Below are 14,698 nucleotides of genomic sequence, written 5' to 3' on the forward strand. Positions count from 1 at the left end.
CCCTTCAGGTAATTTTCAAATTTATACAGCAGTTCTTCTAAATGCATTTGTATTTTATATATGATTTTATATTGCTGAGTATCCAGTATATTTCCTTGATATGGAAAATAGAAGGAAAAGAGCATGTGAAATTCTAAACTCAGCTACATGGTGTCTTTCTAATGCCACAGATACAAATCTTACCCAGTGTCTTACAAAAATCAACCGAATGGATATCGTTCATCTAATGGAGACCAGCGGCATAGACACCATGCAGGTCCATGGCACTCGCACATATGAGGAAATTGAACAGACAATAGGACTGGACCATAGTGAAGGTAAACATCTCCTGACACAAAGCCGCACACTGGCCACGTTATCTCATCTGACCACCAGGTTCTGTTCCGAAATGTTTGGCTAGGATAATCTGGTAACTCTTATGACTGATTATATTTTTAAAAGCACAGATAAGAAGGATCAATGCAAGTGTGACATTGCAGAAGTCACCATTTCACCATGTATAAGATATCTGCATTAGTCAATTCTTAAAATGCAAATAAAGGAATGTTTTCAGAAATCACTGCAAGTACTTACGCCCAGGTTATTTTTTGCTTATACAAATGCTTTCATAACAGTTAACAAGGTTGCATTATGATTTGATCAAAATTTGTAAAAAGATAGTTTCCAAAAACAACAACTATTCAGGGCTTTGGAAAAAACCTTTGCATTCAAGTATCCGTGATATCACTTGTAATTCTGCTATGATGCTGTTGAATTTCTTAAATGTAAAAGTGCAGTAGACTAGCTCAATCATTGTACACTGAAGTAACGCCTTTAACAAGTTATGTTAAAATAGAATTCTCTTTATCTTATCTTACTTTTTTACCTTTAACTGAATATTGAAATAGTAGCCCAGTAAGATATTAAATGGCAGCAAACTTCTCATCTTTAAGATGATTTAGGAATAAAAAGTCATGCTTGCTCTAATTAGCATTCTGATAAAACAATTGATTAGTTTAAGAGCCTGCTCAAATTCAAAACAAATAGTTACATTTTTCCCCTAAGCTGTTCTTCCAAGTTCCCTTTGAATGTGGCTAGTAAAGAAAAACAAAAGCCTAAGCTTGTGATTTGTAGCCTGCTGAATAGAAATGAACTTACTTATCTTTTGTTTTCTGCAGGATTAGAACACACGCTTTAGGAATGTGTTTGCCTCTGAATCTATAATGAAACCTTTTGTGATGCGGATTTTTCTGGTTCCACAAAAGGAGATTCTTACAATTTTCTTTGAAGCATATAAATTAGCTAGTCCTTGTATCTAGTCCCGTATGACAAATTCTTTGTCCATACTTGTAGTTATTTTCTCTGTAAGCAGCTACATAACAAAGGGGGGGAAAAAGTCACTAAAACCTACCCCCATAAAAGAGAGAGGTAATTTCTTCCTTCTGGGATTTTAAATGTACACCGAGAATGAAAAGGACTTCCTGCATTCTAATAAGACTTGTAATGACACTTCTCATTTCTCTCTCTGTTTTTTAAAGGGTTTTCTGCATTGCAAGAAGAACTGTACAGTCCAAGGCATAAGAAAGAAGAAGAACATAGACTATCTAAAGACAGTGACCCATCTGAACACCCTCCTATTGTCTCTGAGGAAGATGTTTCTGTCAGTTATTCTCCTTTTCAGGACAGTACTCCCAGGAGTGAAGCAGAAGTACCAATGGCTGAGCTCCTGAGGCAAGCACATAAGGAGCAAGTACAAACTGAATTCTCAGGGAAATCCCAAAACATATCAGAAAAGCCATCTGCTGCTTCACAACATGAATATTGGTAAGTGTCAGAAGACCAGAACGAAACCTATGGGGAACAGATTATCCCTCTCCTGTGTAATGAGATGATTTTTTGCTTTTCTGTGAAGCATATGGACTAGCTATAGTTTTCCTCTGATTCTGCATGCTAGTTCATTAATTCCTACTATGTGTTTAACTTTTTAATACATATGGAAGAAGCCTTAAGGAGTGCAAGAGTGGGTTTGTTCTTCACTATGAACATAAAGCAATAATCTAGTATGTATGAAAGAGAAGAGGGATAATGTAGAATTATCTTTGCAAACTGTGTATATTTTCCATGTGTTAGGCTGTAAGTAAGTAATGTTAAGCTTAATGGAATTAACACTAGAGGCTCCTTTTTTCAACTTCAGGGTGGATTTCTGAATTGAGACAAAGATTTTCTAAGTTAATGATTTCTTGCAAAACTCCTAACTATGTATTGGCAACAACTAGATTTTTTAAAAACAAATTTCAGATGGCAAAAGAATAGAAACAGGCTTCTATACAGACAAGACAAAAGTACTTAAAGTAACAGCAAATGATAAAATAGTTTTAGAAGACTTGTACAGGGTAGCTTTGAATTTTGATTTGGGGCTGTTGGTGGGGCTGATTTCACTTGAGCTGATAAAGTGACAAAGAAGATCATGTTTCTTTCTTCCCCTCCTACCCTAATCATTGTCCACACTGACAGCTATAAGCTGTGTAAATGCGGGTATCTGTGGGCTAGCAAAATATCAAAGATTCCCTTCCAAAGAAGTGATTTTCCTGGGAATGATTAGCTTTGATTTTGAGATGCAGCCCAGAAGAGCCATAGTGCAATACAGAGTCCAGCAAATGGGCTGGTGGGGATTCTTCTGATCAAGATGCGCTTTACAAACAGGAGAGAGGGTGGGGGACAGGAACAAGCATTTAGGGGAGAGAGAGGATTTACATAGCACTGATGCACAAAAAATAGCAATCCTTCTTAATGATTTGCATGAGAAAATGACTGTTTTTGAGGAGTAGCGAATACATTTGTAATTATGTGTATTGTAGCTTGAGAACTAGCACAGTTCTGTGCAGAAAGAACAAGCAAACAAGGTACAACAAAGCAGTTGGGGTGCATTACAGATAGTAGACAAGTTACAGAAGACAACGCAACTGTAAATACTGATAGCTGATAAAAATGTTAATAAGCTCTTTATATATACTGTGCAGTCAGAGCAGGGATTCCTTGAAACTACCGTTATTCCAGAGACAAACATTTTTGAGACAATATTGGCAATACTAAAGAATACTAGCAATGACAGGGAAAATTACTGTACTTCAAGTCTAGTTTGAACAAAGACAGCTAATCCTAAATGGCTAAAAACCAAACAACCCACAGATACCAAGAGGAATTATATAATAATAGATACTGCCCAATGAAAGGGGGGGAAAAAGGCTGGATCAATGATATTAAACTTATACTGCAATGAAATTTTTTTCTTTCTTTGGAACATTGTTGTTCTGGGGACAACAGTTAGGGGAGCACAACAACTTGTCAAGGCCCAACTTACACCAGAAAAAAAACTTATCCATGCAAGTTATTCTGTAACTGTTACTTAAACTCCTATTATTAAAATTATTATTAAATTTACTAATTACCCAGTTAATTTTGAGGATGGGGGGGGGAAAAATATATATATCAAAAGAGAAAAGTCAACCTCAAAAGGAAATTCTAGGTAGTGAAACACTTGATATTGTTTTCACACTAGTGTAAATCAGAAGTGACTGTTTCAAAGTGCTGCCATTAGGAAAATGGCAGATGAGTCAGACTTATGTTGTCTGCTAAATCTTTAATTAGATGAGAGTTAGAACTTGACTAAAGTCACTATCATTCACCCATATGCAACAGAAAAATGTGTATGTACATATGTTTTAATATATGCATTACCTATCTATATACAATTACTTAGTAATATACGCAATAATATATTTCAATAGTTTATGACAGAAATTAACAATGAAACAATGTTCAGTGCAAAAAACATTACAAAGTAAGACATTCTACTAAATTTCTTGCTGTTTGGAAAGACTCCAGAACGCCACATAAAAGGTTTGTCCTGCAGTTGGTCTCTCATCACCTTCAGCTGTAGAGCTTGTAATTAATGAGGAGATGTTGATAGTAGTTTGCTTCACATCCATCTATAGTGATCCCCTCTCCTTCCCAAAAAGGCTAACAGGTATTCTGTAGATTTCTGAGGACACAAGTGACAGCCAGGCTCACATAAATTCTTTACAAAGACCAAGTCTTGCAGAATCAGGTGCCATATTTGGATGTGCATTTGGAGGTTTTCTTTAGGCAGAAAGATATATGAGGGGGTCCTAGCCAGGTTGCTCTGTAGTAACTCCCCAAGAGTATCAGTGATTTGTAGACTTTGCTAAAAGGCATAACACCATTTATTTGGTGCACAGATGTTTCATTTACAAAAATCAAAAATGACTGCATAGTAGTTACTTTCCTTGAACTTGTAATTCACAGTGTCACAACTCCAGGAACAGAGCAGGCTACAGGACCAGTAACGGGAAAGGCAGCAGGTAGTGCAAGTGAAGAATCGAAACATGTCAGCGTGGCAAAGGAAGAGTATGAAAAACCATACCCACAGCCCCTGTCATCTGCTCAGCGAGGCGACTCTCCCATTGTCCAAGAGCCTGACGAGTCCCAGCTCCACCAGGATGACCTCTCACCAAGGAGAACTAGTCTAGTCATAGTGGAGTCAACTGATGAACAGCCAGAAAAGTCTGGAAGCGGCTATGAAGAGGAATCTTTAGAAAAGGTAAACATCAACTTTGCCTCAATGTAACTGACACAAAAGAGCAAGTTTTCTGTCTGGCTCACTCAGTAAGATGGAATTATTTTTAATCAGCCTGATAACCACAAAGTGAAAGAGAAAAGGCTTAGTGGCAGATGGGAGTTTATCAGGGCTATCATTTGTATGAAGGTTTAGAAAGCTGAAACAAAGAAATCCCAAAATCTAAAATGTAGACTGTAATTCTACTTTTGCTACCCTCATTTGTCGTTTGGTCCATATCAGTTACGTCCACGCATGTGAGAGAGAATTAAATAGTGTAAATAACATGCAAGGGAAAAAAAAAAGTGAAAGCTGAAAAATAGATGTACTAAAAACCAAAGCAATAATGTCAAAAGTTATGAAAAAAGGCAAGACTTACCCAGAGCAGCACTATCTGAAAAATACTGTAAACTCAATGAAATGGAAAAAAGGTAGCTGGATCTACTTTGGAGAAGACCAAGGATGGACTGGAAGAAAAAAAACTTGAGGCAGGCGTAGGTGTAATATGCAAGCAGTAAAGAGAAAGGGAGATGGAAGAGAAGGAAAGGAAAAAAAGTAAAAAGGTGAGGTAGGTCATTTTGCTGTGTAAGACAAGGCAACCTTACTGCATAGACGGTGAGGGGAAGAAGTCGAAAGAGCAAATAAGAGAGAGCAACTATATGGCTTTCAGTTGGAAATTTAAAGCTACTTGGGAGGTAAAGCTTTAAGAAAGAAAGGCAAAGAAAGCTGTTTAAAGTGGAAGAAAAGAAGAAGGCATAATTGGGCAGGAAATGAATTTTACCAGTGAAGTTAGAGCAGAGAAAGCACATTTCTCCTTAAGCAGAAATGAAGCTTCCTGTTTTGACACTAAGCTAGAAGCAGAGATCTCAGAGAAAGGTGGAACATAAAGGTGTAGGATAACTCAGATGTTGAAAGATTGGCTACAACAGGACTCAGTATAGAAGGCATCGATTGCCTAGGAAAAAGACATCCTGGCTGCCCGTAGGGATAATTTGCTTCTTACTACCTATAATTCTTCCAGTGAGGTTTAAAAAAAAAATTATTATTTTTCCCACCTTACACTGTTATGTTTCCCAGGTAGTTTTTTTCCAGCTTCTCTTTGCCTTCTGAACTGTTCATTTAAATTTTGAATTCTTCCCTATGCAGGAGAGAACCTCAAAACTTACTACTAATTTTTTTTTGACCTATCCAGTGCCCAGGCTGTAGATGTGTTCTCCTCTAGCTAAACTTGTTCAGTCCCAGTGTCTATATGCTGCACTGTGCATTTCTCAGTATGGAGAATTAAAAGGCTTTCATATAATTTCCTGTGCAATTAATATAGAATCATATTCGGTCGATATGAAGTCCACATATGGTGTTAGTAATGCCTTCTAGTATGTCTGCAGTCAGGTCACGCAGCATATTTCAGGCTTGGCTCTGGCAACCTGCACTAAAAACATCCTTCAGCGTTAGTACTAAAGATTCATCCTTCTCTTTTCAATATGCTAATGTTCAGCTAATGTACAGTCAAGTGGCCACAGCTGTTCTTTCCCTCTGCATAAATGTTTCACAGATTAAAAGGTAAGAGGACAAAAGGTAAAAGGTCAAAATACAAGAAGCAGAAGTTTTCAGAAGAGAAGATGCTTTTAGATAAAAACAAGACAGAACCTGTAAGTACTGCTAATACCATATACAGCATCAGTAAACAGAGCACTGCTTCCATGCTTCCAATAGGAATTAGCAGAGGAATTAGGTGAGCTGGAGACCAGCTCAGATGAGGAAGAGATGGTAACTACCAGGGTCGTTCGCCGCCGGGTGATTATTCAGGTACTGAGTGTTGAATTACTGCATGTGCCAGTGGTGATCATGCCCTGGTAACACCTGTCGGACTGCTGCTGAGACACCCACTTGGCTGGTACTGCACCTGAAGCTGGAATGCTCCCAAATGATGCATGGCCATTAGATGAGCTGTTTTAGTACCTTTTCTGGGGAGAACACGATTATAGTAGAGCTGCTAATCTTGCTCTACGTTCTGTGAGATGCCTCAGTAGGAAGACAAAGACTTTTCAGACCTATATATGGTCAACTAATACAGATTTGCCTGTCAGCTATGGGATAACTTTCCTTTGCTTTATACTTCTTTAATACATACTAATACTTTTCTAAATATTTATATACAGAACATGTCTTTTTCTAATACTTATCTTTTTTTTCCTTTTTCATTCTTTAACCAATTAACCAATTTTAAAGTTGCTTATTTAAAGAAATTACTTACATTAAGTCACTGCTTAATAGAAGTTTGTTCTTTGTCATACAGGCTGATAGCATGCCTGAAATACCACCAGAATCAGTCACAGAAGAGCAATATACAGATGAATATGGCCACAAAGTGGTAAAGAAGGTATTGTCAGTTATGCCCCCTGCTACCTTCCTACTGTCCTATAAAAGGAAGGATAAATAAATCTACATACATGCTTAATTTTCTTTTGCAAAGGGGCATGATTTTTTTTAAGAGTATGAAAGAAAATAGAGTTTCTGTAATGGGAGATTTCAAGATTTGGAAATTTATTTTAATTTACAAGACCAGTCTTTTTTCAATTTATAATTTACCATGACATTATTTGATGAGTTTACCACTTTTTTTCCCCTCCTCAGAAATGCAGAACTATGTAGAATTTTCATTGGATTTTTTTAGTTTCATCTAAGAGCATGACTTTGCTCATATTAATGAAACTACTCGAGGGCTAGATCCACAAAAGTCACCTAAATCCAGATCCTCAAAATCGCTACTCAGTTGTGACTGCACACATTATTGGTACATACAGTTCAGGTTTTAGGGAGCAGAGAATATAGAACTAGTTACTTCTCTGACGGCCTCATAAAATAAGCATTTTCAGAGCATGCTTAGAAAACTGAATTCTGTACACCATGGAGATGGAAGAGGAAGTCCTGTCCTCCTTGCTTTATTTGACATCTCGGTGCTTACAGATTTGGGCTTGGCAGAGCTGAATTTTGCTGGTGGCAAATTGCAGCTTTTATCTCCCAGGAAAATGTCACAGACCCTTAGCTGGATTGCACCTCTCTAGAAGCTGTTCCAATTCATATTAAAATAAACAAATACCATCCCCGCCTCCCCCCACCAAACAACAACAAGTATTCCTGAGTACATTCTACAAGAGTGAGCATGAGTCTTTGACCTACTGGATGGAGAGGGAAATACCTCAGCCTCTGTGACTGTTGGATACAGGAGACAAACTGTCTGATTGTGCGTCATAGCAAATAAGTTACTGGACAAAGGGGGAGGTAAATGCTTAATGTTATCTTGTCTAAAGTGACTGGGTAGCCGTATGAGAAAGTAGAGAGTTTTAAGTCATGCAGACGGGTACATTCTCATTATCCTAGAAGGATTCATCTTATCTTGTACCCCATAATTCTCTTCTGCTCCTCTTTGGCTTGCCAATGCCTAGAAAGCCCACGCACCAGATTAGTCTCTTAAGTGGCTTGATTCCAGCTCACTACTTAAGCAGTGGTTAGGGGTAGCTGGCACCATCGGTGTCAACAGTGTCATGTACAAGTCCTTTCGTGAATCTTTCAAGTCTTTTAATTTGATGATCCTTTTGAAAATGTCAGTCCCAAAGTGTCCTCTAGCAGTTGTGTGGTTGCAAAATATGTTTTCTCTCTAAGGTAGTAAGCGTCTTTTCCTATTAATAACTACTGTTTTAAAGAGTAGTTCCAATGTGTATAATGTGCCTATTTGTGAAATAAGTTAATAGGAGCTTTGCTGTATGGTAGCTTAAGTTGGGCCAATGCATCAGTGTGCAGCTTTACTATAGGTGTTTGTGAAAATGTGTTAAAAGGCAAAAACACTGAACTACCTGTGTAGTTCCATACATTAAGGTCTGAAAAAAAATGGCCTTGGAGTAGAAAATACTGTATGGAGAATAAGAAGGAATAGCATGTTATTGTTGATTCTTTCAACACACAAAGCTCTATTTCATTCTTTCAGGTCACAAGAAAGATCATCCGGCGATATGTTTCTCCAGATGGCATAGAAAAAGAAGAAGTCGTAATGCAAGGAACACCACAACAGTTGCCTGTTCAAGTTGAAGAAGGAGATGGCTATTCCAAAGTTGTAAAACGGGTTGTGCTGAAGAGCGACAGTGAACAGTCTGAGGTTAGACCTTCTACTTTCCTTGTGATGGTACAGAGCATCTGAAAGAACAGAGCTTCCCCTGCTCTTGACTGTTTTTTTCCCCGTTTATGTTGTTCTTGTTACACAGTTCCTGTTGGAAGTTCAAGACTTCAGGAAGTGCTTGGAAGAGGCATTGTGTTGCTGGCTGATCTTGTTAGAGGCCAAGTGCTTTAACAGCATACTTAGTAATTATATCCTGCTCATGCCAACAACATTATTTTTAATTATACTTAAAAAAAAGAGAATCCTTGCAAATGGAAAGGCCTCAGAAAAAAAAGTTGTAGAAAGAGGGAGGCGGGGGCAAAAAGGCAATTTTCTCTGAATATGGAAGTCAGAAGACAGGTTCAAATTGAATGACTTCATAAAGAAAGCAGTTCTGTACCAAGATGACACAGAGATGAATGATAAGGGGTCTGATAACAAATACACACTTATCTAATAAGAAAGTTAGTATATGTCATAAATGATTTGATGTTCTCCAGGATTCTACAACTAAGCCATTTTTAAAATAGTTATATTAGGTTTAACCCACTGATGTGTTCTTTGCTTTGGAGAGGTTAAACAAAAGTATTACTTCTGTGCAGATTGTCTGTAGAGCCAAACAGTTAAAAAACACAACAAAACAAACAAAAAACAAAAAAAGCACCCCAACCTGAAAAGGTAAATGCTTTTTTGTTTCTGTTTTCATGCCCTAGTTCACCATGTAGCCCTACAGATATTTGTATCAGCATAATTAAGGTAGTGACAGAGGGGCCAAAGCTAGTGAGAGAGGTTGCTTTCAGCAGTATTGAAGTTGAAAGCAACATTTAACAAACTGTCATTAGAAATGCTAAGAACATGATTGCCGTTCTCTCCCACCATTCCCGTTTACTCATCAGAATTAATTCCCTAAGAGTAAGGTAACACAAAAACAAAGTCTTTTTTTTCAGTTAGTTAACAATAATGGAACTGCAGTTTATAATACGGAACCCATACACATTTAATTTGTGTTCTGCAAAATAAAATCCTGTTTATCACTTTCACGTGGTATTTAAAAATTCTGGTCTGTTACTCCTGTAAGAGCTCCTTGGTTTTACAAGCATGACTTACATCTCTAGAAATCCTTAATTATATGATACGGACTGATACCACTGATCCATATTACCCATGCATCCAGCAAAGATTCACAGGAAGAGGTCCACTTGTTACTTGGTATAATACTGCGCTGGCTTTGGCAGGTAAGCCAGTATGGCAGCTTGTGCTGTGGTGGAGGGGAGCAATATCCCTGCTACCCTCAGGCTGGTTCAGGTTCCAGAAGCAGTTCAGCTGTGGCAATACAGCCAGAGCATTTACTCAGCAGAGTAAATTGTCCAGGGCTGCTCCTGCAATCTGAACTGGCACAAATCTTAAACTGTCTCGTTCTGGAGCTATATAGCAGGTAACAAACGGCACACTCGCTATTTTGATGAGTACACATAGGAAGTGAGACATTTCTTACATTGTTGTTCTGTAGGGCAGTGATTAAGAAAGAATGGTGGTAAGATAACTAAAAGACATAAGCTTAGTTTGTATCTGTTATGTAATTCATACCCAATATACTTCTGTTTTCTGACCCTCCAGGTGACCTTGTCTGAACCGGCTGTTTTGTCTAGTGCCTCCAAATTCCAGTCTGAACCAGTAGAAGGCCGCAAGGTCAGCAAAGTCATAAAGACCACTGTAGTGCAAGGAGAGAGGACGGAGAAACACTTAGGGGATGCAACCTTAGCTACTGATCTTCCGTCAGCCAAAGAGGACTTTGAAGAGGTAAAAAGGCATTTGAAATGCACATGTTAAAACAAATGTCACAGCATACCCAGGGACAAATTGTACTCTACTGAAAGAGTTTTGGTGGTGGAACATCACTCAGCTACTGAGTATAAACCTCGATTGTTATATGCTGCCATGCTATGAAGACTTTAGTGTATAAAGCAGGCTGGGGATGGGAAGGTCTGTCATTAAGGAATTAGCTATGAAACATTTTAAGGTTCCAAAAACATGCAGGATTTGATGAAAGTGGCTAGAACTCACTTGTGTGGTTACTCTTAGAATAGCCCATTCATATGTTGCAACCAACACGTGCAGCAGTTCTAATTCAGAAATTAGAACAGTTAAGTCTACTCTCTAGACAAGTCCATGCCTCACAGCAATTGTTCATTTTGTCCTTGAAAGGAAGAAAGAGCTACCAAGCTATTCAGCACCTTTCCTGTTTTAATGCTTTTTCTGATCAGCTTATAGACATGTCAGTAATAGAAAAGTTGTATTAAACTAATACAGTTTTTTTTTCCTACAAGGAATTGATAGCCCTTTAATTTTAATCCATCCATTATCCCTTTAAATAACACATGTACAATACCTTGCCAACTTAAAGGCTCATGCGGAAAAGAGCTTCTTGGCAATATATGTAACTTAAATACTATGTTTTTTAGTTTGACAAAATATCACATGAAGACATAGATGCAACAATTTCATGGTGCAGGTATGGGTTTTCTGCAGTACAGTAGTTCTACGTACTGCGGGAGGACAACAGCAGTAAGCTATCTGAGATGCCAAATTTCCCTTTATGAATATAGGCCCCATAGCCAGATCCCTCTCCTGGCAAAACCAAGGCAAGCAACAAAAGCTGTCATGTGCTGCAGTAGAGCTTCAAAGAATAGGCTTGGAAACGACACTTTTTCCTCACCTAACAGCTTCTAGTTAGGCTTTTTACTTAAAAACAAAAGGCAAATCAAGAACCCTGCAGAAGATACCACAGAGAAACCCATGTCTAGCCAAAAAAAAAATAAAATGCTGCCTTTTTTTTTTTTTCCTTCTCCCCTGTGCAGTATTACCAAGAGTAGATAGTCTGTGGAACACTTGCAGGACCCCGCTCCTTGCTGCATCCATTTCAGTACAGTCAGGGCTCAGAACTATCACCCACCTATTTCTCTGTACTGCTAGCACTGGGAACAGGCAACTGTTTTGGGACGTGGCAGCGAGACAGAGCTCAAGATGACAGTTGAAACAGATATAAAAGAAAGAATGTTTCCTGCAACAGGAAAAGAATTGTTATAAATAGATATAAATGATGAGCTCTGCAGATGTGGTGCTCCAGGCCTTGAGCTGGGCTGTTTAAAAGTTGAAAATAAAATACCAAGGCACCCTTGAGAAACTGTTACTCCTCTATACATTTGGCGAAGATTTGAAAGGATGCAAATGGCAGGCACATACTTCCAAATTACTTGTGTCTTCATACTTTTCTCAGCATGCTGTGTTTTTAAGCACCTCCTCAGCGCCGCATAGATTTAGTCAACTTCATTAATATGAAGATTAAGGTATGAAGAACAGTTATCTTCTGTCCTAGGGTTTTGTTTTTGTTTTAATTTAGGCTTTGAGCTATGCAGGTAACCAAACGAAAGTACAACTCCCTGCTTTAGTAGAGAAAGAAATCATGAAAGAGGATGGATCAATTATTAAGAGGTTTGGCTTGGCATGTCAACGAACTGTTACTAGAAAAGGACTAACAAACTCATAATAAATCCGCTTATGTTTGAGTGTCTGAAGTGAAACCACTGTCTGCAGTATTTGAAGCTTTATTTGCAGAGGTACTAAATATTACTACTAACATTTTATTACAGGAAGGGATGTAAGCACTGAAAGGTCTACATTCAGTTGGAAAGACTGGCTCAGTAATGTGTATCACTGCCGAATTGATCATAGGAGGTGATATAAAATAACAGATTGTGATTTACAGTTAACAAAATAAATCAAGGATACTTCAAAAATAATTTTACATAAGAGTTGGCTCCACGATCATTTGGTAATTCGAAGTATTATCAAAATGGATGAGAAGATACACATGCATGTGAGAATTAAGCCCCATTAAGAATGAGGTAGGGCAGAGAGAGATGAAAATATTTAGCAATAATAAAATAAGAGCTACTTAGTACAACAAATATATGCGTACCTACTACACACAACTTAAGCTCATGCTACTACATGTTGCTTACCATACATGCATTTTCTTTCGGGCCATTTGTATTGATAGTGCCAATGTATTAGCATGGTAGAGCCAATATTAGCATTTGGAAAGAACACACTGACTGAACTGTAAAGGGTCAGTTTTAATTCATTCCTGCCTGATTTGTATTTATACTTGGAATAAGCAATATCTCACTTCATTGAGAGGGAAGCCCTTACAAGCTGCAAACACATACTGCTGTTTTCAGAGCTACTGTGATGGTGTCACAAGGGCAAACAGAGCTGGAGGACCTGCTGACCTTCATCTACTTCTAGATAAAGAAACAGGTATACCTGTCAAAGCCTTCTGCCTGATAGAGGGATGTTTTGGTCATACAGGTCAAATTAAGAAGCATCAACAGTCTGTTAAAATAGGTTTGTGCATCAAGCTATTCCTGGCTGAGCAATCAGGAATTTCCAAGTATTCTGACTTCCCACAGTCCTCGCTTACAGACACTGATCAAAATTTGGGCTTCTGGATCAGGCTAAGAGACACCTAGCTGTCCCTATGACAACTCCATTTACTTGCCTAGATCTGAAGAAGGCTTAGGGAGATTTAAAGTTTTTACTAGTAGGGCAAGAGGTTCTGATGAAGTAAGAGAGAAATTAACAGAACATTTTAAGACACTAGTTGCCCCAAGTACAGTTTTACTGACAATCAGAAGTAAGACTTGACTTACTCAGAAGTCTTCAAGAAGGTATCATCTAAAAAGAAGCTGAAGCCAGGGTGAAGAAATCTTAAGTTACTATTGTATGAGACAACACTATGTTGAAGCTAAATAGAGCAAGCAGGAAAGTCTTGTGTGGATTTCAAGATATGTTGCACGTCTGTGTGTTACAGCATGTTTCTGTCAGGCATATAAAACTGTATGCTTATTAAGTATGTACAGATGAACGGTTAGTAGTTTACCTGATGAAAGCTAGTTAAAGCGATGTGTGCTTTTTATTCAGAGTGCATAAAGAATACCTAACCACAGTAGTTGGTTTAACTATTGCTTCCAGCTACAGTTCTTCTCATTTTACTTTAAATGAAAGAGCTTTAGAACTGAAAAGGAGTGCTTTTGAAAAGCTTCAGGAGCTGTGGGCTTTTAAAGAACATTTTCCTCATTCTTTTTCTTTAGGACAACACTGAATAAAGCCAGCACACAGAAGAGGACTGTGATGAAGGACCGGTATGGAAAGTATGTTCACATAGAAGAGCTGGAAGACACACCAGAAGCACTACCACAGGATGACCTCCAACATGACCTCCAGCAGCTTCTTAGGCACTTCTGCAAGGAGGACTGGAAACACGAAGCAAAGTGAGAAGCTGCCACCCCTCAACAGCATCACATAACCATCCATCCAGTACGCAGCATTTATCTTCTCTAGGTGTGACGTTATGACCTACATAATCACTGGAAGACACTGCCATTTCTACTTGTGCAGATGCAGCAAATTCATTTTACCCCCGCCGACCCCCCCATATTTGATTTTGAGTTTTCGTTATTTTTTACCCTGTAAGCTAATTTGTGACCAAAGATAGCATCCTTCATTTGGGATGATTTATCCACCGAATCGTCGTCTTTGTGCCGTACTGGGAATTTGTCAGCATCGCCACTTTTTCTGTTCCTTTGCTTCTGCACTAGCTTCACGAAACTGCATTTGTCAAGCCAACTTCATCTACAGGCCTCTTCAAGTGACTATGTACATGCACCACTTAAAAAAAAAAAAAAAAAAGCAAGGGGGATGTTAACATGTAAACTGTATATAGCAAGAGTATTTGGACCTAAAGACTGCAGAGAACACACTGCCTATGACTACAGTTAGCAGAATGGATTACAAGGTCTACTGAAACTGCTGAACAGCAATGAATAAAAATATTGTTAACGTAATCAACTGAGAATGCAGACCGACTG

General features: G+C 38.3%; 1 protein-coding gene across 1 annotated transcript in view; it reads left to right on the forward strand.

Annotated features, from left to right (window-relative positions):
* Positions 1-14,065, forward strand: part of ANK2 (ankyrin 2) — a 200,409-nt gene extending 186,344 nt beyond the window's left edge. Inside the window, exons 42-49 of the mRNA XM_064510615.1 lie at positions 171-317; positions 1,518-1,803; positions 4,306-4,600; positions 6,329-6,421; positions 6,912-6,995; positions 8,601-8,768; positions 10,386-10,568; positions 13,922-14,065. Of these exons, the coding sequence (XP_064366685.1) occupies positions 171-317; positions 1,518-1,803; positions 4,306-4,600; positions 6,329-6,421; positions 6,912-6,995; positions 8,601-8,768; positions 10,386-10,568; positions 13,922-13,936 (1,271 nt within the window). The 3' untranslated portion in view covers positions 13,937-14,065. The remainder of the gene's footprint in view (positions 1-170; positions 318-1,517; positions 1,804-4,305; positions 4,601-6,328; positions 6,422-6,911; positions 6,996-8,600; positions 8,769-10,385; positions 10,569-13,921) is intronic.
* The last annotated feature ends 633 nt before the right edge of the window (positions 14,066-14,698 follow it).

This window comes from Dromaius novaehollandiae, chromosome 4 (assembly GCF_036370855.1).
Source record: "Dromaius novaehollandiae isolate bDroNov1 chromosome 4, bDroNov1.hap1, whole genome shotgun sequence".
NCBI lineage: Eukaryota > Metazoa > Chordata > Aves > Casuariiformes > Dromaiidae > Dromaius > Dromaius novaehollandiae.